The sequence below is a fragment of the Rhinopithecus roxellana genome, chromosome 16, assembly GCF_007565055.1.
Source record: "Rhinopithecus roxellana isolate Shanxi Qingling chromosome 16, ASM756505v1, whole genome shotgun sequence".
Taxonomy (NCBI): domain Eukaryota; kingdom Metazoa; phylum Chordata; class Mammalia; order Primates; family Cercopithecidae; genus Rhinopithecus; species Rhinopithecus roxellana.
In genome coordinates, this window is record NC_044564.1 from 13,508,757 (window position 1) to 13,536,162 (window position 27,406).

Genomic DNA, 27,406 nt, shown 5'->3' on the forward strand with positions numbered 1-27,406 from the left:
CGCTCTGTCGCCCAGGCTGGGGTGCAGCCCAGGCTGGGGTGCAGTGGCCGGATCTCAGCTCACTGCAAACTCCGCCTCCCGGGTTCCCGCCATTCTCCTGCCTCAGCCTCCAGAGTAGTTGGGACTACAGGCGCCCACCACCTCGCCCGGCTAGATTTTTGTATTTTTTAGTAGAGACGAGTTTCACCATGTTAGCCAGGATGGTCTCGATCTCCCGACCTCGTGATCCGCCCGTCGCGGCCTCCCAAGGTGCTGGGATTACAGGCTTGAGCCACCGCGCCCGGCCCAAATTTTTATATTTTTAGTGACGGTGTTTTTTTTTTTTTTTTTTTTTTTTGAGACGGAGTCTCGCTCTGTCGCCCAGGCTGGAGTGCTGTGGCCAGATCTCAGCTCACTGCAAGCTCCGCCTCCCGGGTTCACACCATTCTCCTGCCTCAGCCTCCCAAGTAGCTGGGACTACAGGCGCCCGCCACCTCGCCCGGCTAGTTTTTTGTATTTTTTAGTAGAGACGGGGTTTCACCATATTAGCGAGGATGGTCTCGATCTCCTGACCTTGTGATCCGCCCGTCTCAGCCTCCCAAAGTGCTGGGATTACAGGCTTGAGCCACCGCGCCCGGGCGTGTTATAGTCTTGTGTGCCTCGTTATTACTGTTTGGGGCTGGCTATTATTGACTGAATGCCAGACATTGTGATTTGAGGCCTAGGGCTAGCCTCTTCCTTCAGAAGAAGACCATGAGCAGCTCTGACCAAGCTAGATCACTTTAACCCAACTTCAAGTATTGAAATGTGAAGCTGGGCTTCAGCTTCTGTGGAAACCTATTTGCCATTCACCTTTTCTCGTAAAGTGTGCTCTTTTGGATTCCCAATCCTAAAAGTGGAGGTTTATTACCAGGATACCCGCTTTCTTGGTGGACAATGCTGTCCGATTTCTGTTATTGTTGTGCAACAATGCAAAAATCTCTGCTAATCTTTTTAGCCTCTCATCTCTTTCTTCTGGAACTGGCAGACTCATCTAAGAGAATAAACCTACCTTAGATACTGGGTTTCACTGAGACTCCTTCTCCCAGATAGTCACCGTGTAATTCCTGCCTGGTTCAGTCTCCAACACTTTCCTATGTGTATTTAAACATTTTTGTCTAGCTTTTCTGATTGTTCTCAGCAGGAATATGTGTCTAAATTGTAAATTTATCACTGCTGAAATCCCTGCAATCAGTATTTCGTTTAAATTATCTCAAAATAGGAGTAGCACAAATACTCTGGCCTTTTTTGAAGTTTCTTATTCAGTGAACTTCAAGTGATGGGGTGAATTAAGCTCAAATACACCAATGGATGGGAGGACCAGCTTCATTTCATCTGCAGGGGAGTTTCAGAGGAAGAGTGAAATTAGCCAGACTTATGAGAGAAAGGATTCACTACAGTGGTCTACTACATGTATCCTCCTTAGGAAAGGCTAAAATTAAAAATCTTGTCTTAATAAAGTTAAAAGTAACTGGGGTAGTGATGCTGAGAATCTCAGGTAAGACTGACAATTTGTACAAACCAACAATCCATGTGAACTGTTGGTGGGCACAGAAGCAAGGCAGGGAGCAGTGTTTGAGTTCATTTGCGGACCAACAGTATTCAAAACACAGATCCCAGATCAGCGGTGTGAACACCAACCAGGAATGCATTAGAAAGAGCAGTTCTCAGGCTCTATCCCAAATCTACTGAATCAGAAATTCTAGGGGTGAGGTTCACCCTACCCAGTGTTTTAACAAATCCTCCAGGTTGTTCTGATGCACATGGATGAACCCATTGATACAGACACTGCCTCTACCATAAGCACAAATGACGATCTGCAAAAAATGCTGGTATATACTCATCCTTTCACAAATACATAATGCTTATAGAGATCATATTTTTCAGGGTCACTTTCCTCACCAAATACTATTTAATTGATATTGTCAAGAACATGTGGCCTAACATACTACTGAACCTCTGTTACTTCCCCTTACATTCCTCCTCCTTTTTCTGGTATAAACCACCCAAGACTTACTGACTTGGTTCTGAGGTAGTTGCTAGTGGCCAGTTCCCTGACATTTCCCTCACAGAGCTCTTTCCTTCTTGTCTGCCCATGCCTGGGCATTACTTAACTTTGTTGGGGGTGCTCAGGCTTTAAGAGGTTTCCAAGCTTTGCTATAAACGGTAGGAACTCCATAAAACAGACACGCAGTATACAAATAATTATTTATTTTGAATAAAAAAGTGGCCAAAATAACACTACGAATGGCTCTGTATACAAACCACAACATATTCAAGGTTATTTCACATTTACAAAACTGCCATTATGTACAGCACTAAATATTCACAGCAATTGTATTAGACTCTAAGTTCTAGAATCATGGAAGCAATGGAAGAGAATTCAAAATGACAAAGAGCTAAAACCAACGGTAGTTCGTTAATTGGAGAAATGGCCAACCAGCGACTTGGTAAAGAAACAGAGGTTCTGTTACCCTTTTAACAAGTAATAACCAAAACACGCTTACCCCACAGGGCAATATACTGACAAACCACTCTCCCCACATTTCCATTTTCTCCAAATCTTCTCCACTTCAAAAATTTCCTAGAAACCTCAGCTGTAATATTAGATTAAAAACGCAGGACACGGATATGTAGTCTTCAGGAAAAGAAGGTTAAGTAGTGCTAAGGATGCGGAATGGTCTGATTCAACCCAAAAAAGCCAGTTCAAACCCAAGAAAGAACTCTGCCCTCTTCTGGCATGAGTAGCTTTGTAGTGTTGAACGCAGGGGAAGTGAACCACATTTATGAGGCAGGAAGTGACTCACTCATTCTACACGTCATGAGCACCTACCCTGTGCAAGGCACTTTACATTAGGTGCTGCAGGAACAACGAAGATAAAACAATTCCTGCCCTTGAGGAGCTTACAATCTAATAATGAAAACTATGTACATATATACAATGGAGAGAAGTCACCCACTTTTCTGGATTGGGGAGTATTCCAAGCAAAACGCATTGTTATTAAATTTTTTTTTTAACACCAAAATTCTATAAAACATTCCACCTCATGGTAAGAATTGAAAAAGCATCTCCTTTCTAAAACCTTATGTTTTTAGATGACTGTTCTTTTTATTTCAAAAAAAAAAAAAAGTCATATGTAAACACATATATCATTCAAAGCCAAGCACAAGATTTAGTACAGGCATTGGGTAAACATAAAACATGTATCACTACACACAACATGGATTTTTCTATATAGTCTTTTCTGTATAAACAAGTTTGATATTCACTTTCATACATCAAAGTACAAATCTGAGTCAAAGCCTTGAAAACAACATAATTCTTAGGACATTTTGCATTTAATTTTCCATTAGTGGAGAGAACCCTAAACCTTACCTACCAGTCTGTTAGCCAAATGTAAACCGATAAAGTATGAAATGCCTCAAAACCATGATTATCTCTTACATTGTCGTTTGACCATTTTACAGGATTTTTTTATGGAAGTAACAGGATTTCATGACAGTGAGGCAACTTTTTACTTTAAAAATAAGCATAATATTTAGAGCTCTAAAGTTTAATTCTACCCAACCCATTTACAGTATTTCACTTAGCCTATACCTTATTTCTGCATGAGAATATAATCTTACACTTTTGTCAACTCTTCTCAAATCCAGAAAGAATGAATACCTTCTTAGATTATGTTGGCAAAGCATATAATATTGATCTAAAGAACTCTCTGATCAGGACTCCAGATTTTATAGTAGGTCTTGGCCCTAGAGTACAGTTACGACTCAGAAAATACAAGATAAGCTGAACCACCTAATTAAAGGTGTTGGAGGAGAAATATCCATATACCAAAAGAGTTAACCTCTTTCTAGGACAGCTTTGCAAATAACTATTCCTCTGTCAAATTTATTTCCACAGCAAGTTTTCAAAAACAGCACCATCTTAAACCATCGATGCAGATGGCAGGCTGCATTCTATCAATGAGACATGAACTGGCTAACAAGTCCTGATAATGATTTCTACCTGTGCCATGGAAATGAGTTTACAATCTTCTGAAAAACCCCACTTCTCATCAGGATAGTGATTCTGTACTACTTTAGTTAACTAGAAGCAACTCGATATTCTTGGAGTTTGGCTGAATTCCATTTCACATGCTCTATACTAGGTTGAACAGCAGATCTTTACTCCAAAAACCTCTTTTAGCTTCAAGAAAGAGCAGTTCTAAGTATGAGAGACCTGAGACATAGTCTAAAGCTGTTTGAGGCTGCCAGTTGATACTTGCACTAACGGCGAAAATAAAAACAATTCATCAGTTAGATCCTTTAGAGGGATTTTTGATGACCCAACCTTGAGGGCAAAGGTTCCATTCTTGAGACACTCCCCAGTCTCACTGAATTGTTAAACTCCAGAGCACAGAAGAGCAGGGAAAGAACATAAAGATACATCATAATGAATTATGGAAACCATGCAGAGACTCAGAACAGTTCGTGGTGGGCTAATTGTAAAGACATTACTGTATTTGTCTGCCTATTTGCTGTCTGTACTTACTTAGAATATAACCCATTCAGTTTAGCTTAAGCATAATTTTTGCTTATGAAGAAGAATATTGGCTGGGGGTGGGAGTGAGCGGAAACAGGTGGTGGGAAGGAGCTAAAATTTCACATTCCTTAGCCCGAAGTCAAACCAAGAGCTACTGAGCACCCTGACAAGGAAATTATAGTTAAGTTTTGAAGAAAACCAGATATAAATAATACTATTACCTTTAGAAAGAAATATTACCAATAATTTCTTCCAGGAAGTGAGACCCACTACACAATTGAGCTTTTAGAAATTTGACCATTAATCCATTTTTTCTTTCCGACATGTAATCTGTTAGCTCTGACTGTGTTCTAAAGCAGAGAGAACTAAAGGAATGGAAACCAAGAGGGCATCTGGGGGAAGGAAAGGCAAGAGAGAGAGGTCAGGAGCAGAACGGATGGAAAGATCCTGTGCCAATCAACCAGTGACCCTAATTCCTGGTTCCATTCCAGGAATTGCAGTAATTCACCCAACTCTGAGGCAGTGTAACTGCTGCAGGGGAAAGATGCTCACAGAACTAGTATTGTCATTCTCTCAGCAAGCACCAATAAGCATCAACTTCTTTTGCATCTTATTTGATACCATTATAATTACAAAATAATTGAAATATTTAATCATTGCCTTTTAATAGTCTTTTAACCTAATTAATGTGTTAAACTTGCTGATAAGTCCAGCCTGCATACTTCAACATTAACATTCTCAGAAACTTCTTGGAAAAGCAGAAAAATGTCATGTTCAACCATGAGCTTTGCCAGTGGCTCTAATAACTTCTGACATTGAAAAATAATTGGTAGTTTTGGCAGATATAATAGTAGGTAGAGATTGCTTGAAGTCTGCCTGGTGGACACGTAAGAATTTCAGAATGAATATCAAGCATAACAAGCTATCAATTTCTTATCTAGAATAATAGGAACAAATTAACCCCAGGCAGAGAAAATGTGAGACATATGTGGATATCAGACTCCCAAAATGCAACCATGTTGTAGCTTAAAGGGTCTAATTGTATAGAATCTTTGCTCCTGTACTTTAAATGCAGTGCGGCAATAGCACTTCCACTATTTCTCCAGTTCCTCAGTTACTATGGTCACAGCTGAAAGCAACTTGAAATCTACCAAATAAGATCAGGCAAATTTTAGGAAGGTACAGAGGTTGTAGGTATCTAAGTTTGAACTCCAAGAGGCAATTAAAAACTTCTGGTGCCATTCTCACTTTTCCAAGGTGCACCAAGCAACACACTCATGAGGTATGCTGACTCTCAGAGAAATTCAGAAGCACTATTTGTGAAGCTGCCATGAACTCAAAATCTCCTGTTTCCCCAGCTCTGTAGCTTAACCTCCATGGGTGTGGGACAGGGACAAGGGCAGGGAAAGGCCTTCCAACTGGGTGTTTGGAAACTTGGGGCAGGCAGGTGGTGGCTAGATTTTAGGGTCTTAACAATACCACTGGGTCCAGTCCCTGCAGTGAGTCCACGTTCTAGAAAACCTGTTGCCATGTTTACTCCTATAGAGACATACAAAAAAATTGGGAGATCCTCTCTCGTTACTCCCAATAAATGTTCTCAAAAATGCACAACTGCTTTAAATAAAAACCTAAGTTTTAAATGGCAGCAGCCCAAAATTCCCAGTAAGAACAAATCTCCAAGGATTCTAATGCAGGTGAGCGGGGGAGGAGGGAAACTATGCCATAATGATTAAAACTGCAATAATTTTTTGACATGATCTTAATTTTTTACTTATTTATTGTAAAGTGGAAAAAACAGCTGCAGACACAAATGACTTCAACCACACAATGTTCTGAACTCTGTTTCTCATGATTTCAATGGTGCTCGGTTTCTTTCTTGAAAATCAATAGTGGATAAACACTCTTCTTGAAATTACCACCAAAATGAGAAAAAAATATGCAGAATAGCAAATACAAGATTAAACATAGGAGACAAAACAGCAATTTGAATAGGAAACAGAAGACATTTCCGAGCGGATTGTTTAGAAGTGCCTCCACCTATCAGTGGGGGGGTGGAGGGGCGAGGTTGCCACTATGGTTATCATCTGAGGACCATCTCAGCTGACTGCAGCTTCTGCCTCCTGGGTTCAGGTGATGCTCCTGCCTCAGTCTCCTGAGTAGCTGGGATTACAAGCATGCGCCACCATGCCAGGCTAACTTTTGTATTTTTAGTAGATGGGGGTCTCACCACAGTGCCCAGGCTGTTCTTGAACTCCTGGCCTCAAGTGAACCGTCTGCCCCGGCCTACCAAAGTGCTGGGATTACAGGTGCGCACCACCACGCCTGGCTAATTTTTCTATTTTTAGTAGAGACAGGGTTTCACCATGTTGGTCAGGCTGGTCTTGAACTCCTGACCTTGTGATCTGCCTGCCTTGGTCTCCCAACGTGCTGCAATTACAGGCGTGAGCCACCACACCCGGCCCCATCTGGGACATCTTAACAGACCACTGGGTGGGTAGGGGTGGGGGCAGAACCTGGATTCCAAATATCAAGGGGCTGTGTGCAGAGAAGACACTGCCAGGCTCTGTTCAACTGAATTGCACAAGCTTACTGCACTCGAGCTCAAGGGCCCCACGTCTGAGCTGTCCCTCTCTAGAAGTCTCCAGACAGACCCCTGGATACTCAATGAAACATCTGGAAATGTCAACATTAAAAATACTAAACGTTTTATTACTAAAAGAGGAAAATATCTTTTTTTCCTCTGTGTACAAATAGCTCATCTAGGCTACCACAGTTAAGTCTGAAGCAGGGCTGTGGCTTGGGTAAACTACAGTATTTGACATCTTTATACGGATTAAGGAGTTGGGTCAGGAAACCTGATGACACGGGAGAGAATGAAAATAAGTCACAATTACTCATTATAATAGTTACCAGATCATTTGACACATTAAATTTTAGTCTTGGCTTCAACTTGAGAATATAGTTTTAGGAAAATGTTTTCCATATGCATAAAAAACAAGAATGGAGGGATGCAGACCAGCAGCTATTTTCTGAGAACAAAACATCAGCCCATGTGTTGCTTTACACACTTTTAATCTCTGTTGGTACATCAGATGCCACGGACCAAGCAATTTAAGTTCTGGAGCCAGAAGGCAGTTCCAGACCAAAGCAAGAATTAAAACCTAACTCAACCCAGCAAGGTCCTTATCCAGAAAAGGTTCTCTAGAAAAGACCCTTCTGTTCCTAGAAATTACGGGACATTGTGTTCAAATTGCTTCTGTCAAGATACTTAAGTAAGTATTCCTCATTGGTTACAAAGCTGGGGCTAATGCTCATCTCAAAACGACTCCAACTCTCTGAGTCCAGCCATTTCAAAGGACATCCATTAGTCCCTGGAGATGGAGAGTGCCCTTCAGAAATGAGCTCCAGGGGCCCTCTTTACAATCACCAAGGACTTCTCTCCACGTGTGAGGGTCAGGCTTCCTCCAGTGCATCCTTCTCTTCAGGCTGGAGGAAGTTTTCCATGGTAGAGTTCATCAGCCCTTCCATCTTCCTGTCACTGATTATTTAGAAGACAGGAGAATCACAGAAAGGGCAGGGGCTCTGCAGTAACCTCTTAATCCAGTCGGGATCTGCAAAAGGAAGACAAGTGGTATCAACTATTAGCTTCGGAAAAGGCAGTCAGAAGGGATGAACACCAGACTGTAGCATTGAGAGATGGGCATTCTGGTCCCAATTCTGCAATGAATCAGCTACACATCCCTAGACAAAGCACTTCACTTCTTTGGGCTTCGGTTTCCAACATTCCAAGTGAGGCTGGACTAAACTTGTGGTTCACAAAGTGTGATGAAACAGGAAAATAAGGGTAATGAAGAATGTTTCATAAAGCTAAATTTATTCAATTTAAAGAAAGGACTGTATTCCGAGAACGTGTTCTTCATACACTGTTAATGTTAAAATATTCTCTCATAAAATTACAGTAATAGGAAAATGCTATGCTCTTGAGAAATAAAAATGTGGCAACACTGGTCAAATCCTCCTCCTCTTTCATCCATGAAAAGCTCTACTCCAATGCTTTTCTAGATCCAGTAGCTTCTCATTCTTCCCAAAAGCTCTACATGGCTAGACTCAAAGTCAATGGGCATGATTTAAAGTTTCAGTCTCTTCCAGATTTCCCGCTTAGGCAGCGTATCAATCATCAATTGCAGTAAAAATTTAAAAGTTCCCAAAAATGTGTTTCCAAATAATCCATCAGGAGGAGAGAGGTGGGTGAGGGAACTAGACATGAAACAGAAAAGGCCATGAGTCAGTAATTTCCGAAGTGCTGGGCACACAGGGGTCTATTATACTCTTCTCTTTCCTTTTGTGTATGATTGTAGTTTCCCTAATAAAAAGCTACAACAGAACACAAGGTATCAATATACCTACTTACGAGAATTAGAGAGCTTCTGCCAGTTTAGAACAAAATTCAAGAGTGTATGTAGTTTTATATAGAATGCTGTTTGTTTCAGCTGAGAACAGAATATTCCCTCCAAAATGCATATATAATTGTATATTCTGTATCTAGTTAGCTCACTTGGTTAGAGTGCATTATTAACGTCAGGACAAAATCTGACACTGGCATCATTAAATCACTAATTCCTGCCCACTCTACAATCTTATTTTCAGGTAGTTACCTCAGAAATGGATGACATTAGAGCTATCAGGAAAGAACACATAGACCAACCAGGAAAAACCCATCATGGCTACTGGAAGAATGACTCCAAGTGAATATCCTATTACTGGTTCAATAATGTTGTCTTCGTATACAGTATCATCTACAGAGTTTACATTCAAATATAATCTATGTCATCTACTGAAACAAACTGACATTTTTTGGCATGAGTAATTTGTTTGCAGTGACAGAATAGCAACTGCAGACACACTTAACTCACATACTAAATGCAGTATGCACTTCAATATGACGTATTCCAATGGCCATGTTTTAGTTAACTGTGGCTTCATGGTAACACTGTAAAGAGCAGCAGGAGCCTGCTCCCCACCCCCTATCCCTGACAGCACAACACCAAGACATGTAGAGTGTGACTTAAACTGTTATTCTGGGGCGCTGGCCCGCTGCCAGCATGCTCCACCCACCCACCCTCCCAAGTAAGGGAAAGCATTCACCTTCTGGAGCTGGATGCCGGGCAATGCTGTCATGGAGCAAACACCTTCTATATATCAAACTCTGGCAGGACTGGTAGGTTAAGAAGCACCTGAAAGAAGACAGACTGTATTGGCAAGGGAGAGGGTTTCCTCTACTAACACTCAGAAACTGGTGTTTCTCCATCACAGAGAGTTATCATAAAACTACACATTAACCAACTGAAAGGATGATACTCATACATTCACGCAACAATGTATCCCCTGTGCACCAAAGCTGGCCAAACCTATGCTCCATGCTTAGCAAAGAGACATAAAGGTTCTAATCCAGGTAGATTGCAGCTTTTTTTCCTGTTTGAGCATCAGAAAAGAATTTAGCCTGTCCACACCTGACTGCACTTTAAATTCTTGATATGTTTTTTAAAAACTGATCATGTATTATATTGAGAATTATTCGTTAGGTTTTTTTGTTGTTGCTGTTGTTTTGAGACAGGGTCTCGTTACGTTGCCCAGCCTGAGCTTGAACTCCTGGGCTCAAGTGATCCTCTGCCTAAGCCTCCCAAGTAGCTGGGATTACAGGCATGTGCCACTGTACCCAGCTTTCTATTAGTTAAGATTAGGTATAATCACTGTCTTTAAGACTCTGACAGTACATTGGGGAAAACCCTGAAGAATATCGAAGGCAAAATTAATGGTGCAAAAAAACGACAGGACACTAACCAATGTTCACAGGTTCAATTCCATCCAAAGATTATTCACTGACTATCTACCAGCGCCAGGCAAATAAGGATAGGTGGGATGCAATGAGATGGGAAAGAGTACATCTGGGTTGCAGGGAAGGTTCCCCAAAAGATAACAAGTTTTCAGGTGAGCAACTAAGGAGCAGAAAATACAGAGGAGGAGGTTAAGGGAAGGGACTCCAAGCAGGTATACCTTGAGTAAAGGCATGGATATCTAGGAAGAAAGATTACATCTGAGTGACAGCAAGCACTGGTTCTCACCTAGAGAAATCATACTGAGGTATTTCAGCCGTAACTTTAGTCAGTAAAAATGAAAACAATTTTCCTGAAAAAAACCCATCTAGGAGACATTAATGTGTAATGCTTACACATGTGGCTTCTGGAGCCAGAATGTCAGGTTCTGAGCTATGCCACAAACCACCATTGTGACTTAGGCAAATTATTTAACTTCCCTAGGCCCCAATCTCCTCATCTATAAAAACAAAAGTAATCATGATGCTCCCCATGCATGGCTGTTGTGAAAATACATTCCACCTATCCTTATTTGCCTGGCCCTGGTAGAGGCTCAATGATAATCTTTGGATGGAATTGAACCTGTGAACATTTGTTAGTATCCTGTCTCTTTTCGCACCATTAACTTTGCCTTCAATATTCGTCAGGGTTTTCCCCAGTGTACTGTCAGAGTCTTAAAGACAGTAGTTATACCCAGTCTTAACTAACAGAAAGCCAGGTGCAATGGCACATGCCTGTACTCCTACCAACTTATTTTCACAACCAGCATAATATAGTAACTTAATACATGTGTACAGCTTAGACTGTGCCTGGCATATTAGTAGTGCTCAATAAATGTTTTTATTTTTATTCCTAACCTAAAATACACTACAAGCTTATTTCCTATTCTTCCCTCTTAAAAAGTCTGAATGGTCAAAAATGAGAAAAAGTGTAGGAGCCAGGCATGGTGGTACATGCCCAAAGTCCTGGCTACTCAGGAGGCTGAGGCAGGAGGATCACTGGAGCCCAGGAGTTCGAGTCCACCATGGGCAACATAGTGAGACTTCATCTCTCCATCTCAAAAAAAAAAAAAAAAAAAAAAAACAAAAAACTGTAGGAATGCAGTATAAATTGGAAAAAGAACAAATTATCAATAAGGGGGTAAACTATGAAACATCTGTACAATAGAAACCTCTATAGCCATTAAGAATGTTATCTTTGTACTGATGTAGAAAAATGTCCATACATTTTGATAACAGAACTGGTGAGTTAATATGGTATGTGTAGCACAATCTTGTTAAAAATTTGGCTGGGTGCAGTGGCTCACGCCTGTAGTTCCAGCACTTTGGGAGGCCAAGGCAGGTGGATCACTTGAGCCCAGGAGTTCAAGACCAGCCTGGTCAACATGGTGAAACCCTGTCTCTACCAAAAATACAAAAAATAATTAGCTGGGTGTGGTGGTGCATGCCTGTAGTTCCAGCTACCGGGGAGGCTGAGGTGGGAGAATCGCTTAAACCCAGGAAGCAAAGGTCGCAGTGAGCCAAGATTGTGCCACTGCACTCCAGCCTGGGCGACACAGAAAGACCCTGTCTCGAAAATAAAAATTAAATTAAAATTAAAAATTAAAAAATTTAGTGCCCGCCATGCACTAGGCATTGTTCTAGAAATAGTTGTGAACAAAACACAAAAGTTCCTGTCTTCATAGAGCTTTCTATTCTAGAGGAAAGACAAGGAAAAAATATATTAAATAGTGATAATTATTAAAGAGGAAAATAATAAAGCAAGGAAGGAGGATGCAAAACATTGGGAGGGGAAGGTATGTCGGTGGGGTGTTACAATTTTAGGAATGGTAGCCAGGAAGGCCTAACTGATAAAGGGGTACTGGAGGAAGCCATGTGGACATCTGCTGGAAAAACATCCTGGGTAGAGGAATCAGCCAGTGTAGATGTCCTGGGGTGGAGGGATGCCTCACGTACCTGAGGAATGAAGCCAGTCTGCCTGGAGTGAAGCGAACAAGATGGAGAAACACAGCAGACGAGGTCAGCAGGAGGACAAAGGGAAGAAGGGGCCTCAGGCTGTGTGGCGTCTTGTGGATCACTGAGAGGGTTTTAGTTTTACTCATCAGAAACAAGTAGCCAGCGACAAAGTTTTGACACAATCACTATCCCGACTGTAATGAGAACAGACTGGAGGGGCAAGGATGGAAGGGGGAAGACCAGATGGAAAGTAACTACAGGTATAATAATCTGGGCAAGAGATGATGGTGTTTTAGACCAGGGCTGCAGAGGTAGTAACAAAAGGTTGGATTCCAATTTGAAATGCCTATTGAACATCCAAATAGAGGTACTGAGCAGGCAGTTAGATACTTAAGCCTAGACTTAGGGGGAGAGATACAGGCAAAAGCTCTAAGTTTAAATCATCATTGTGCAGACGATAAGCAACTGCCCTGGGAAAGTGCAAAGAGAAGAAAAACAGGCGAAAGACAGACAGGTGAGGTGGCTGTCAGCAAAGTCAACTGAGAATGAAGAGTCAGAGACGGGAAGAAAACCAGGGTTCCTGCGTCCCAGAAGGCAGGTGATGAAAGTGCTTCAAGGAGGAAGTAATTGTGTCAAATGCAGCCCACAGGTCCAGTAACATGAGGACACACCAAGGTCTTAGAATGAGGCTAGGAAGAGGAGGCATAATTTGTTCAATTATGAAATTGAACAAATAAAGTAAGAAAACTCCTATATATTAAGCAGTAAAAAACTGTCTTTAAAGGCCAACTTGCTTGAGTGATACTGATGAAAAAAGCTGACATCAGGCTTTGTAATATAGCAGCTTTTCTCCAACAAATTGGCAAGGGCAACAGATAACTGGCATAAAGTTGCTATTCTGTCACATACAGTAGTTTGTGCTACACAAAACTGAAAAACGAGCAGAAGTAGGAACTTTTAAAATGGCTTACCGGAGCCAAATGTGGCCATTGGAACAAACTGCCTGTTTGCGATCTGTGAATGGCAAGATCTCTTTACACAAACTACAGTGCTCAGGGAAAGTCTGTTTGTTCATCTTCTTTGAGATATGTCCAATCAGCACCTAGTAAGACAAAGTAGTCAGCAAAGTTTAGTGTAAGTGCAGGATTTCCTGAAGAAAAAGCCGACAAACACAAAGGGAAAATTAAAAAATAATAAACAAAAAGAAAAGAGCAAAGAGCAGTATTTCACAAAAGACAGGGGATCTGCATTGCCAAAAAGGCTGATTATACTGTCTGGAAAATAAATGAACTAGAGTTTCAACCTGTGTCACCTAGCTAAATAAAATAAATTTATTCAGGTACTCTGTGGCAACAGGGTGTAACCACTAAGAAAACTGTTCTGAAAACCAAAATCTTATGACTTGCCTTGTTTTAGCTGCTTCTGGGACAAGGATTTCAGAGTTCTATTAGAAGACAAAGTATTTAGCTATTATTTATAATGTTTTGACTTTAAGAAGAAAAAGCATAATCTCTATAGGCAAAATATTATGTGGAATACTGCTCTCTTTGTAGAACTGTACAAATGTCTATTTTAAAAGAAAGGCTTACAAAGTAAAAAGATCAGGATTAAAAAATAATTTCCCCTTCTGATGGCCCAAAGACCCATGGCCAACATAGTCCAGTAGACTGCAATCGAAGACAAGCTGACCCCACTGCAGAGGCACGGCAAGACCTACTATAGGAGCAGGAAGCTGGGAGTGAGAGAGGTAACGGCAGACTCTAGGCCTTTCTTTGCTTCAGTTTTGCTTTTCTGTGCTTTATTAAGATTATACTCTTGGCTGGGCACAGTGGCTCATGCCTGTAATCCCTGCACTTTGGGAGGCCAAGGTGGGTGGATCACTTGAGATCAGGAGTTCGAGGCCAGGTGGCCAACATGGTGAAACCCCGTGTCTACTAAAAATAGAAAAATTAGCTGGGCGTGGTGGCACATGCCTGTAATCCCAGCTACTCAGGAGGCTGAGGCAGAAGGATCTGCCTGAGCCCGTGAGCAGAGGTTGCAGTGAGCCGAGGTTGTGCCACTGCACATTAGCCTGGGTGACAGAGTGAGACTCCATCTCAAGAAAAAAAAAAAAAGATTACACTGTTTAAACATAAAAGTCTGAAAAAAACTTGAATCCAGTTCACGTTTGTTTGCCTTTTTTTTTTTTTTTTTTTTTTTAACTTCACTGGGTATGTAATTTGGAGGCTGGGATACACAACCCTCAAGAGTTGTCTTCTCTTAGTAGTGACAGTGCCCTTCCAGTTCTGAATCCATTTCTGCTTCTTATAAATGAATGCACAAGATTTTGGATTCATTCACTAAAATTAGTTCACGTAAGTTTCAAAGCGTGTCTTACTAGCTCAGAAGTTGGTAAACCCAGTATCTTACCTCTTCTGCATATACCCTACAAATTTAAATCCCATTAATTTTTGGCCTTTTTTCTTTTCAGTCTTAAGAATTCTAACATATGGTCCCTTACAGCAAGGATGACCAAACTCATTCTGTTTTTCTTTTCTTTTTTTTTTTTTGAGGCAGAGTCTCGCTCTGTCACCCAGGCTGGAGTGCAGTGACGTGATCTTGGCTCACTGCCAGCTCTACCTCCTGGGTTCATTCCATTCTCCTGCCTCAGCCTCCCAAGTAGCTGGGACTACAGGGTCTGGCTACTTTTTTGTTGTTTTAGTAGAGAAAGGGTTTCACCGTGTTGGCCAGGATGCTCTCGATCTCCTGACCTCGTGATCTGCCCACCTTGGCCTCCCAAAGTGTTGGGATTACAGGCGTGAGCCACCGCGCCCAGCCTCACTCTGCTTTTCTAGACAGGCCAAACATCCTGATAATGATACAGTGACAAAAACTACTCAGAATTCCTCCCATACAGATGCAGGTCTATTTTCTTTTTAAGACAAGGTCTCGCTGTTGCCGTGGCTAGAGTGCAGTGGTGCGAACATGGCACCCCCTTCAGCCTCCCAAGTAGCTAGGACTACAGGCTTGTGCCACCACACAAAGATAATTTTTTTTTTTCCTTCACTTTATGTAGAGACAGGGTCTCGCTATGTTGCTCAGGCTGGCCTTGAATACCTGGGCTCAAGCCATCCTCATACCCTGGCCTCCCAAAGTGCTGAGGTCACAGGTGTGACCACTGCGCCCAGCCCAGATATACCTCAATTTTACATAAGGAAAGACTGCTATTTTACATAAGGAAAGACTGCTATTTTACATAAGGAAAGACTGCTATTTTACATAAGGAAAGACTGCTATTTGTTCGCAGTAGCCTTGACCTTGGCAAGCTCAATTCTTAACTGTGTTATTCTGACTCACATATTCTCAATGGGAGTAATAGTCCTTCCAAAGCAGCAAATATTAGTTCTTGGGGGAGAAAAAGTTCTTACTCTTTTTACATATAAAGCAAAGATATACACACAGTACATAAACGAACACACAAAATACATCTGTGGTATTAAAACTTCATGGGCAGGGGCAATTCCAAAAAAAGTGTCTACAAATGCTCTGGGGGAAGTGATAATGAAAAAAGGTTTAAAAGTGCTAGTTTAACTGTACCAGCATACTAGGCTGATAATCTCCAAAATAATTTATAACTACTAATAAATCAACATCCTGGGTTTAAAAAGTCTTCATTTTATGCATACAGTTGGATTTTTAAGACAGGAATGCATGGTCTTCAATAAACTCAGTTGCTATAGACAGGGATGGGTGCGTAATCTTCTGGTTTTTAAACTGGCTCTGTTGGAATCACATCACCATGCTCAATGTAGCTTCCCGGGCTCATGGAGTACCTGGACAATTATTCTAAATCATTACAAACCCAACCTCTAGTACTTTCTAACATGTTTTTGCTTATTTTTCACTGACTCTTATAATAAACCTAACTAGGTCCCATGGCATTGTGATAACCAGAATACTCTTCTAGACAATTTGGAACACAATGAAACAACGTTTAAAAATTAAGTTTTTTTGGCAGGGCACGGTGGCTCATGCCTGTAATCCTAGCACTTTGGGAGGGAGAGGTGGGCAGATCACAAAGTCAGATCGAGACCATCCTGGCTAACACGGTGAAACCCCGTTTCTACTACAAAAAATACAAAAAATTAGCCAGGCGTGGTGGCGGGCGCCTGTAGTCCCAGTTACTCAGGAGGCTGAGGCAGGAGAATGGCGTGAACCCAGGAGGTGGAGCTTGTAGTGAGCCGAGATCGTGCCACTGCACTCCAGCCTGGGGGACAGAGTGAGACTCTCAAAAAAACAAAACCAAAACCAAAACCAAAACAAAACAAAACAAAAAAACCTTTTTTTTTTTTGAGATGGGGTTTTGCTCTTGTCGGTTGTGCAATGGCACAATCTCAGCTCACTGCAACCTTCGCCTCCCAGGTTCAAGCGATTCTCCTGCCTCAGCCTCCCAAGTAGCTGGGATTACAGGCACCCGCCACTATGCCTGGCTAATTTTTATTTTTAGTAGAGATGGTGTTTCACCATGTTGGCTAGGCTGGTCTCAAACTCCTGACCTTGTGATCCACCCTCCTCAGCCTCTCAAAATGCTGGGATTACAGGCGTGAGCCACCACGCTCGGCCCCAAAAGTTAACTTTTAAAGAAGAAAAGTCATTTACATGAACAGTGCATCTTAATACTCTTAAGACCACTGCAAACATTCTATGACCAATAATTTCAAAGGTAAATGTGTGTACACAAACATACACATTCTTTCCAACAAGAAAATGCAAGAAGTAATTGTGAATGGCTTAACATTACGAACAAAGATACTGCCTTCAATTAATATTTTAAGATGTTAGTAAGTATCAATCTTTGAAGTAAAAAGGAACAGATATTTGTGTTTTTGAGTATTTTAGAATACAGTATATTTCCTGGAACATGAGGTCTTCAGGATTTTAGCAGCTATTAGCTGCAAGAAAGATTCTGCGATCAGGAAGTCTGAGTAATACTGAACTACACAAAGGTATCGGTTCCTTTTCTGTAGGAATTCTCAGAACCCTTAGGATGGTGATATGCACTGGGAACCCCGTGTTCCATTAAGCAACTTAAATGCTATAGAATACATTCTGGATAACACTATGATTGTTCTGTTACCAAAATAAAGATTGTGCCCAGTTTTTGTAAAAATGAGACATGAGTAATGATTCATTTACTTTACATGTCTTTCTTGACTAAATGTGAAGATATCCTTAAATCCTATCAAACGGAAAACATGTCACTACACCCCTCCCCTACAAAACTTTTGTAAAAGAGGAAGGGCAGGGAGCATGGGCACCATATTTCTATGGCCATGACTGCCCATCACATATTACTCAGCTAAATGCAGTCTCTTTGAGCTAATTCAGTCTGGAAAGCTCATCCTGCAAACTCTGCATATCTATTAAGGCCAGTGTGAAGAAGAATCAAAATATTCTTTATATGCTATGAATGCATCTTCTGCATTAATCCACATTTCCTATTTATTCCCCTGCACCTCATGCAAATCAATTACCTAAAAAATGTCAAAGCAAAAGCTGATCTTCAGGAACTCAATTTAGGTCATTTCTTTCTCATGAAGAAAGCAGACTTTACAATTTCAGAGTTTCTGTTAATAAACACCTACCCGTGCTGTTCTGTCATCATACTCTTCATCAGACATTAAAAAGTTACAGAGTCCTCGGGTGGGGATGCTAGTGTTTTCTGTGATCCAGGTGTGCAGATACACTTCTCCTAAGACTCGCTTCATGTGTTCCCTGGTCAAGTGCATCTCCACAGCTTCAATTTTCCCTTGGATTTCCAGGAGTTTCTCTTCCATTGGCTCACGGCCTCCAGCATCTCCAGTCGGGGGGAGCGAGTCATCAGTGGGCTCCTCTACATCTCCTTCCTTGCTCCTCTCCTGCAGGCCTTGCTTCACCACCTGTTTGGAAGAAGTGCCTTCTTCCTGCTGTTCATCGTCAGCATTGCCCATCCCAGGTGAATCCACTAGTAAGATTTTTGAGTCCTCATGGGTGGGTTTCCACAAGGCTTCTGAAGGGGTTTTCTGCATTGACTGATATAAAATCCTCAGGAGGAAAAGCTTAAAACGCCAAAAATAGGTGACTCCACTGCTTTCAATCTTTTTTTCCAAAGCTTCTTGTAAAAATTGAGGGATATGTTTATCTTTTAAAATCTTCCAGCGTACTAGGTCTATTAAATCTACCTGCTTAAAAAGGTTTTGAACTGAAGATTCCAGGAGCTGAGCAGCTGCCTCTTCAAAGGTTTTGAGAGTAACAAACTGGACCTGGTAGTTTTTGTTAACGGGGTGGAGGCCGTTGACCATACCCTCAGTGGTAATGATGGCCAGGTACGCACCGCAGGGGCTCACTGCTATCCCGTGAGTCCTCACTGAGCCAAACACATCTGAGAGTTTAATCAACTGGTGTTCAAACTTCAATGCAACATCTGTGAAAATGGGAATCAGCTGCCTCACCTTTCCATCACTGGAGCAAGTATAGACTGTTCCATTCTGTTTGTCTGCAGTCATGGAGACAATCGGCAGTGAGTGAAGGCCTGTGACATGGGAATTGTGAACATTCAGCCCTGCTTTGGAGATCAGAAGAAGACACCAAAATACATAAGAGCCTCTTGCAGCCACTACTAAGCTGCAACTACACTTCTGGTAAGGATGATAAAGTGGTACACATTTGATGCTGTGCACAGGTAACTGGTCCATTTCTTTCCACAAGATAACAGGCTGCCTTAAAGTGAAATAGCCTTTGACTGCTTTGAGATTGACAGGAAGAATTTTTATGGGTCCAAAAGCACTCCCCACAATAAGGCCACTCATTTTTCGATTATTGTGCTCATATTCCCACCAAAACAATACACTGGGAGAGGTGATTCCTGACTCAATCGTGTTGCATGAAGAGATGGATTCTTTTCCTACAAAGGGCAGCTGAAACTGCCACACGGCGATATTACCATTTTCAAAGAGGACGGCCAGGAGCACACTGCCAACATCCCGGCATTCGTTATTATGCTTGACCTGCTGAGTGGTACAGATGCCCGACCACTCCATTCTGACTGGGGTCTGCATGCTGTGTCTCCTCTGAAACTCAGCAAAATCCCCGAGATTTCCTTCCGGGGCCTCAGTTTTAGAGAGCCTGTAACTGGTCTCATAAAGACGTTCTCCATAGATCTCAGTCAGGTCAACCAGCTGGACCCACTGTAGCCTGTTGAGATTTGCCTGGATGGTCAGGCGATTGTCCATGGTCAGTGCTGCCAAGAGGCACCTGCCATTAGCATCACAACCCATGGGAGACCAGCTGGTGTACTTGAATCCTCTCATTGGTGGTAAAGCCTTCCCCTCAGGGTTGAACACTCTATCCAACATGAAAGTCTGACTGACCGTGGGGTCCTTGGAGGCGGCGAATTTCTCCTTGCACTCAGCAACTTCTGTTTTTGAGCCAACCTGAAAATAAGAGATATAAAAACTATCAGATGAGTGTTTAGGAAATGGCAATGTTTTAAAAATGTCAGAGTAAGTGTCATTATTCATAGCCTGGTTCTCATATTCTTCTTAGAATTAATATATCCAACAGAAATATACTTGATTCTTAAGATTCAATACAGCATTTATTTGAGCTAGTCACAAAACAAAAAAGGTGTTAACAAATTTATGAAAATAAGGCCTGGTGCGGTGGCTCACACCCGTAATCCCAGCACTCTGGGAGGCCGAGGCAGGTGGATTACAAGGTCAGGAGATCGAGACCATCCTGGCTAACATGGTGAAACCCCGTCTCTACTAAAAATAAAAAAAATTAGCCGGGCGTGGTGGTGGGCGCCTGTAGTCCCAACTACTCGGGAGGCTGAGGCAGGAGAACGGCGTGAACTTGGGAGTTGGAGGTTGCAGTGAGCTGAGATCGTGTCACTGCACTCCAGCCTGGGTGACAGAGCAAGACTCCGTCTCAAAAAAAAAAAAAAAAATTATGAAAATATGTGTCTATATATATCTTTGATACAAATTGATATTTAGATTTTTACACTATCTTTGCAATACAAATGCCACCTTTAGGTCCTTTATCTGAAATTTCATTCACAAATAATGGCAAGAGCCAACTCCAACTGCTTTGTTTACTATTTCTACAGAATAATGTTCACTCTAATCAGACTATTCTAGTTGCCATTCCTGAACACTCCCACCTCAGCTTTCCCTGGCTCCCTTGCCTAGTTCTCCCTTTATAAATCCCATCTATCCTACCAGATCTAATTCTCCCTATAAGGCCTTCTGAGGTCGTTCAAGCTTTCATTCATCTCTCCCTCCTCCAAGTTCATAACATGTATCGGACAGTAAGACATTCTGTCGCTCGGGCTGCAGTGCAGTGGCACAATCTTGGCTCACTTCAAATCCCGCCTCCAGGGTTCAAGTGATTCTCCTGCCTCAGCCTCCCAAGTGACTGGGATTACAAGTGTGCACCACCACACCCAGCTAATTTTTGTATTTTTAGTAGAGACAGGGTTTCACCATGTTGGTCAGGCTGGTCTCAAACTCCTGACCTCAAGTGATCCACCTGCCTCAGCCTCCCAAAGTGCTGGGATTACAGGTGCGAGCCACCACGCCCAGCTGTGAGCTCTTTAATAAGATTTTAAAGGGACATCAAAGATGGATGAAGAGATAAATGACCAAAAGAAAGTGGTTCAGAACCATAAAAAAATAGGAAGGCTGAAGCCAAAAAGAGCAGAGATTAGCCACAAAATTTTTTGTTATGTTGGAAGCAGGAGGAAGGAAGGACTTTATCCACTGTCTTTAGAGAAATGGATAAAAGAAAAAGAATCCTTCAATTCTTTTTTAGTGTCAATTTCCTTTTTCAAAGAGGCTGACCTTTAAATTGGAAAGGGTAGAACATGATTAAAAGGAAATTCCAGCCTAAGACACACATGGATATAATAAAAGTTACTTTGAATGAGTTTAAGTTTTCAAGCCTAGAGGAATTACCCTCCAGGACACAGAAAGCACTTGAAAGACAATAACGCAGAACCACTGACCACATCCTAGATGAAGTCTGGACAACCAGGGACATATCAGAAAATTAGAGAGCAACAAAGAGTTAAAAAATATCCCCCATGGCTGGGCGTGGTGGCTCACACCTGTAATCCCAGCACTTTGGGAGACCGAGGTGGGTGGATCACTGGAGACGAAGAGTTTGAGACCAGCCTGGGCAACATAGTGAGGCCCCATCTCTACTAAAAATATCAAAAAATTAGCCAGGCATGGTGGTGGACACCTGTAACCCCAGCTACTCAGGAGGCTGAGGCAGGAGAAGTGCTTGAACCTGGGAGGCAGAGGTTGGAGTGAGCCGAGATTGCGCCACTGCACTCCAGCCTGGGTGATGGAGCCAGGCTCTGCAAGAAAAAAAAAAAAAATCCCCCAAATGGTAAATAAATAACAAAACCTACAGACCATTAAGCCTAACAAAAAATTACTCAATGTACAAACAAATGAACAGTTTGTGCAGACAGGAATGATGATTAGAAACAAGCAAAGGATGGCCGGGCTTACGCCTATAATCTCAGCACTTTGGGAGGCCAAGGCGGGTGGATCACGAGGTCAGGAGATTGAGACCATCCTGGCTAACAGGGTGAAACCCCGTCTCTTCTAAAAATACAAAAAAATTAGCCGGGCATGGTTGTGGGTGCCTGTAATCCCAGCTACTCAGGAGGCTGAGGCAGGAGAATGGCGTGAACCTGGGAGGTAGAACTTGCAGTGAGCAGAGATCGCGCCACTGCACTCTGGCCTGGGTGACAGAGTGAGACTCCGTCTCAAAAAAAAAAGAAAGAAAGAAGCAAAGGATAACAGGAATAATCTATTCTTATTCTCTTTTCTGCTAATAATAGATAAGCAAATAAAATGAAATGTAAATAGAAAATTGTCCACAAAACAGAGAACTAACTTTTCCTACAGTGTGTTTCACAGTACACTACTCCCTTTAATTGTCCCTTGAAAAATAGTTCTATGGCCAAACAAGCTTTGGAAATACTATATATTATATGTCATTCTCCCTTAAGAAGTGACAGGAGGACACTAAATGCCTTGGCCAGGGAACTACTATAAAGACCTACTGAGCCACAGGAAGCCAAACTTTTTTTCCCTTTTTAAACAACAAGAGCCTTTGGAGGGAGGACAGTTATTACCCTTTACCATTTATTATCCCAAAGTATGTAGAATACTTTGGGAATGGTGTTTCAGGCACTGTATCTTGATTTTAGGAAGGCATTTTAAAGTAGTCTCTTGGATACACTATGAAACTTGCTGGAGAATCACAGACTGAAAATGCCAATTAAATGAGGTGTAGGTGGCTGGCTTGGAAATAAAATAATGCTAATCAAAGCCCGGGGCTTTCTACAGGTAGATAAAATTTGTGAGATGACATAATGAAGCACAGCAGAATAACTGAAAATCTGTGCTATGATGTCAGACTACCTGGGTTCAAATGCTGGCTCTGCTACACACCAGCTGTGTGCGCAAATTGCTTAAACCTTCTGACCTTAATTTCCTCATTTATAAATGAGACTAATACATGTCCCATAAAGTTAGAGAGGCTAAATAAGTCAATATATCAAAGCATATATTAAGTGCTCAATAAAGGTACCTATGATAATTGTTAATATACTCTGAGAACTTAAAAAAGAAAACCTTTTGAGAGTCTCTGTCACCCAGGCTGGAGCGCACTGGCGTGACTACAGCTCACTGCAGCCTCAACCTCCTGGGGTCAAGCAATCCTTTCACCTCAGCCTCCTCAATAGCTAGGACCACAGGTGCACACCATCATTCCTGGCTAATTTTTAAATTTTTTTGTAGAGATGCGGTGTCCCTGTGTTGCCCAGGCTGGTCTTTAACTCCTGGGCTCAAGCGATCCTCCTGCCGTGGCCTTCCAAAGTGTTGGGATTACAGGCGTGAGCCACAGCACTCAGCCTCAAGTAAATGTTAATAAGATTTTTAATGCTAATAAAAGTATGCAAAAATGCAAGGTAGACATAAAGTTGTGTACCAAATGAAAGGTAGACATAAAATTGTTCATCAAATCCTTTAATACTGTGAACTAAGTAATACTCCTTAGAATAGGTTAAATTTGCTACAAATAAAAGCTACTGTAGAAGTAAACTCACAGGATTGGTAACCCAAAGCAGCGGCATGGGATGAAATAAAGGAAGCTCAAGCAACCCTTGGTCCTACTCATCGTGGGAAGAATTCTTGACAGGATGGAGAGCAGCACAGATCTTCACCAGTAGGAAAAAGTCTTAGGGTTTTGTGTAGCAATTTCTGACATATTAGTTTCAACGAGACTACTGCACCTCCCTCCAACTCTCCCTATCACGAAACTGTTAACAAATCAAGTATTCAGATGCTCAAGGAGTATACTTAAAAGTCCAGCTCCCAGGGGCCTGCCCACAGCCAATCATTTAATTGTACACCATCCAGTTTCCAGTTGACCACTAATACTATTCAAAAGTAATTGCAGTTTTCACCATTACTTTTAATGGCAAATACTTTTAATACTAACTATTAGGCACTTTGTAAGCACCTAACAAAAATTCACTTGAAGCTTTTAGACAGTAAGCTTCTTGAGAACAGGTAATAGAGTTCAAAGCCAGGAACAGTTATTTAACTTAATGTAGCAGATGAAGTTAATACTTTCTAAGGCTCCTAACAACTGATGCGCAATACAATTCGGTACACATATATTATCAGAATTTGGAACTATACACAAATGACTCACTAGATGAGTCACTAAATCAATAGTCCAATGGGAAAAACAATTCTGACATTCTTAAATCACTATTTCATTGCTTTTCAGATTTATACTGTTCACCTTTATACCATACAATCTTATAAAACAGCTGATAATGTCTGAACTATTACATAACCGCAGATTTTCCTGCAAATTCATAATCTAAATAACAGAATCATAGAGCAAAAGCTTCAAAGGTGTTTAGTACCTAGCTTTCTAACAATGCTACACTAAAACTGTGATCTGCGCTGCAGACTGTCCACCGTTTAGGTTAGACAAAAGGCATGCTGCACAGCACCGAGCAGATTTAAATCCACAGACTGCCAATGGGTGGAGTCATCAAAGAGCTGATACAGACTTCTTTACATTCCTACCATCACACAAGAGTTTTAACCCACAGAGGGCTCTTGTAGAACTGCAGGGACAATTCAGCATTCACTCACTTCAATCAGTCTAAAAAGACTGCAAAAGGACTGATGGTTTATGTGATGTTCATAAAAAAAACCCCACAGTACGAAGGGGATGATGTTACTAATTAATTTCGTTGAAGCCGTTTGTCAACTATAAGACAGCTATATAAGGATTTCCGGTTACTAGGTAGCAGTTGTGTTAAATGTCAAGTGAGGCAAAATGACAGTCCACAACCACAATATTAATCCAGACTCCTACTCCTTCATACCTGTATAACTGCATTATATTTTCACCTTGAGCATTTACAGTGTGCCAAGAATTGGGCCAAGTGATTATGTATGTTTAATTTAATCTTCCAAAAAGCCTAAACAGGGTTTCATTATCCCCCTTTTATAGATAGGCCTATCTTGTGCCAAAGCCCAATCTCTTAACTTCTATTTTACACTCATCCCAGGAATCATCTTCTTGCCTCTATCCAGCAATGTTCCTGAACCACAGCAGGTCACTCTATGCTAATGAAACTGTTAACATCTTAAAGGCTTCCTAGATTGAAGCCAACTTCCTGATACTAACCTTCCAAGTTCACAACTGGCCTCATCTTACTTTCTCTGACTCTCTAGAAAACCTATTTGAGCTCATGTACTGATCCGTCATTATACAAACAATAGTAAATGATGTTCATGACTTAAACGTGTATGCACATGGGATGAATGCCTCATTCCCACCACCTGGAATGCCCTTTCCTTCCTTCCTCTTACAAACCAAACACTACCTTCTTTGGGACTGCTGCAGAGTCACCACCAGATGACCTGTCCCATAAAAGTCTCTCTTCTTACTATTCCCTCCTTTTTTTACATTCTCTCTGCTAAGGTATTCGATCTCTACCATACTGACATACATACTTTCCTTGAGTTGATGTGCGTATGAATATCCTTGGAAACAGTTAAGTGCCTTTTCAGCAGAAGATAACACCTTTTAAATCACCTTTCTTCTGCCTTCCTCCTTTTGTAATTCTCAATTTCATAGGGTTGCATCTATCTGATTTGTTTACACTTGAACAAATGTGTTCACATCCTCTTCAAGATCTTAGAGAAAGCTTAGTCATACAAGCTGACGAATAATCTAACAACAAGCTGTTTGAAACTTGAATTAAGTATGCTACGAAGTGATGAGGGTTATCATCACCATACCTATAGCTAATGACTCATATTTTAAATGGCTGTACAGAATAAGAGTTTACGAACACATCAACATGTTCTCTGTGTGTGGATACACATCTTTATAATGCTTATCACTACCTGACAGGACCTTATCATTTGTGCTTGACTTGCCAAAGAATGTAAGCTTCATGAGGGCAGGGGCTCTATTTTGCACACTGCTTTATTTCCAGAGCGTGCGGCAGCACAAAGCACAGTGGTATTCAAATATCTATTGAATGTATGAATATACACTTTGACAGATCACACGTAAGTGTACACCTCTATCAAGGATATATGGAAAGTTTTTACACCTCTAAGCAACTAAAAGGAACGCTATGGCTTACTTGACCTTGCGCTTGAAGTTTAAGATATGCAGTTGTTTCGAGTCTTTATTTTCATTCTACATCCCAAAGGTGTTTAGCTAGTAAAGAAAAACTAGAGTACAAACCCCGAGATCCAGTATTTACCCGTTTGCCCAAGGAGAGGCGAGGACCATTCATAATAAAGTCACTTAAACAGTTAAGACTATGGATAGGACCAGTTTTTCTTTTCTGAAGCTAAAGTGGCGCGAGAGGAGGGCACACACAGTAGACAAAGCCAGCCAAGAACCTCGGAAACTCGGCCCCAAACAATAGGAGCAACGACAGAGGCAGGCCCCGGGTTGGATCTACAGGGGGTGGAGTCTCAGAAAGCACCACCGAGTAACCCGCTCCATGTGCGGGCCCGACGCAGGGGCGAAGGAGGGGTTGGCTGGACTCAACTCCGGGAAGCCCCCTGGGTGTGTACCTGTGTTTGGGGTGGCGGGTGACCTGGGGAAACAGGGTGCAGACAGCTGTAGAGCTTTTCTTTTTTTTTTTTTAAGCGGTGGCAACCCTGGCTGCTTAATAAATCCCCAGCGCTCGGCGCGAAGAGGGAAATCCCCGCACCGAGTGTGGGACCGAATTACCCTGGGATGGATGATGCGGCCGCGAGAGGGGCATAGGCGAAGACTCTAGGGATGACTTACTTTGAGGAGACAGCTGTTGAGAGGGGCGGGCACCGAGGTGCGGTGGATAACCAGGTCCTGGCCCGGGTTGTGCACGTCGCAGATGAGCTCCAGCACAGCGATGCTGCGGGCCGTGGACACAGACACGCGGTGGTCCTCGGACCAAGCCAGCGGTTCCAGGCCGCTCACCGCATACTGCAGCTTCACGGCCGGCTCCCGCCGAGTCACCATGAGGCGGAATGCAGCGCTGGGCCCCGGGGCCGCGTCCGCTGCTGGCTCCTTCCCGCCCGCCTCGCCGCCCCCCTCTCCCTCCTCCTCTCCGGGTGGCGCAGGCCCGTCGTCCGCGGGCCCCACCCGGGCCTGGTCGGCCGTGTTCATCTTCTCTCAGGTGCAGAGGTCGGACGCCCTGATGCTCCAAACCCGCGTCTCAGTCGCGCGGCCACCTCCCGGACCGCCGCCGCCACCCCCAGCGCCCTCCGCGGCGGTTTTCTCCCCTCAGGCCCCGAGCGCCGCCGAGCCAGGAAGGACCCCGCCGTTGCCAGGCAACGCGGCCCTGCCAGGTGGCCGAGGAACTGCCTGTCCAGAAAAAGGACCGCGAGCTGGGAGCCCGGAAGACCCCCTTCCCCCTGCCCAGGGATTGAGCTCCAGAGCCTGTTAGGGAGCTACCCAAA

The 27,406-nt window shown here is 42.4% G+C and overlaps 1 protein-coding gene across 2 annotated transcripts; it reads right to left on the reverse strand.

Annotated features, from left to right (window-relative positions):
• Positions 1-2,214: 2,214 nt before the first annotated feature.
• GTF3C4 (general transcription factor IIIC subunit 4) lies at positions 2,215-27,380 on the reverse strand. 2 transcript variants are annotated; one of them, XM_030919478.1, is made up of 5 exons: positions 26,757-27,380; positions 17,996-19,822; positions 13,343-13,473; positions 9,689-9,777; positions 2,215-8,154 (listed from the first exon to the last, which is right to left on the reverse strand). In XM_030919478.1, the coding sequence occupies exons 1-5, from the start codon at positions 27,111-27,113 to the stop codon at positions 8,090-8,092; spliced, it is 2,469 nt and encodes an 822-aa protein (XP_030775338.1). In that variant the 5' UTR covers positions 27,114-27,380; the 3' UTR covers positions 2,215-8,089. The 2 variants fall into 2 exon arrangements, with proteins under 2 accessions (XP_030775338.1, XP_030775337.1); XM_030919477.1 differs by lacking the exon at positions 2,215-8,154 and adding an exon at positions 8,459-8,800 and having other exon boundaries at positions 26,757-27,233.
• Positions 27,381-27,406: the final 26 nt, after the last annotated feature.

Excerpts from the sequence above, each read along its gene's own strand:
- GTF3C4 (XM_030919477.1), bottom strand. The coding sequence starts at position 27,113 with ATGAACACGGCCGACCAGGCCCGGGTGGGGCCCGCGGACGACGGGCCT. Across the intron at positions 19,823-26,756 it reads TCAACAGCTGTCTCCTCAAA|GTTGGCTCAAAAACAGAAGT; the intron begins GTAAGTCATCCC and ends TCTTATTTTCAG. Across the intron at positions 13,474-17,995 it reads ATGATGACAGAACAGCACGG|GTGCTGATTGGACATATCTC; the intron begins GTAGGTGTTTAT and ends TTGTCTTACTAG.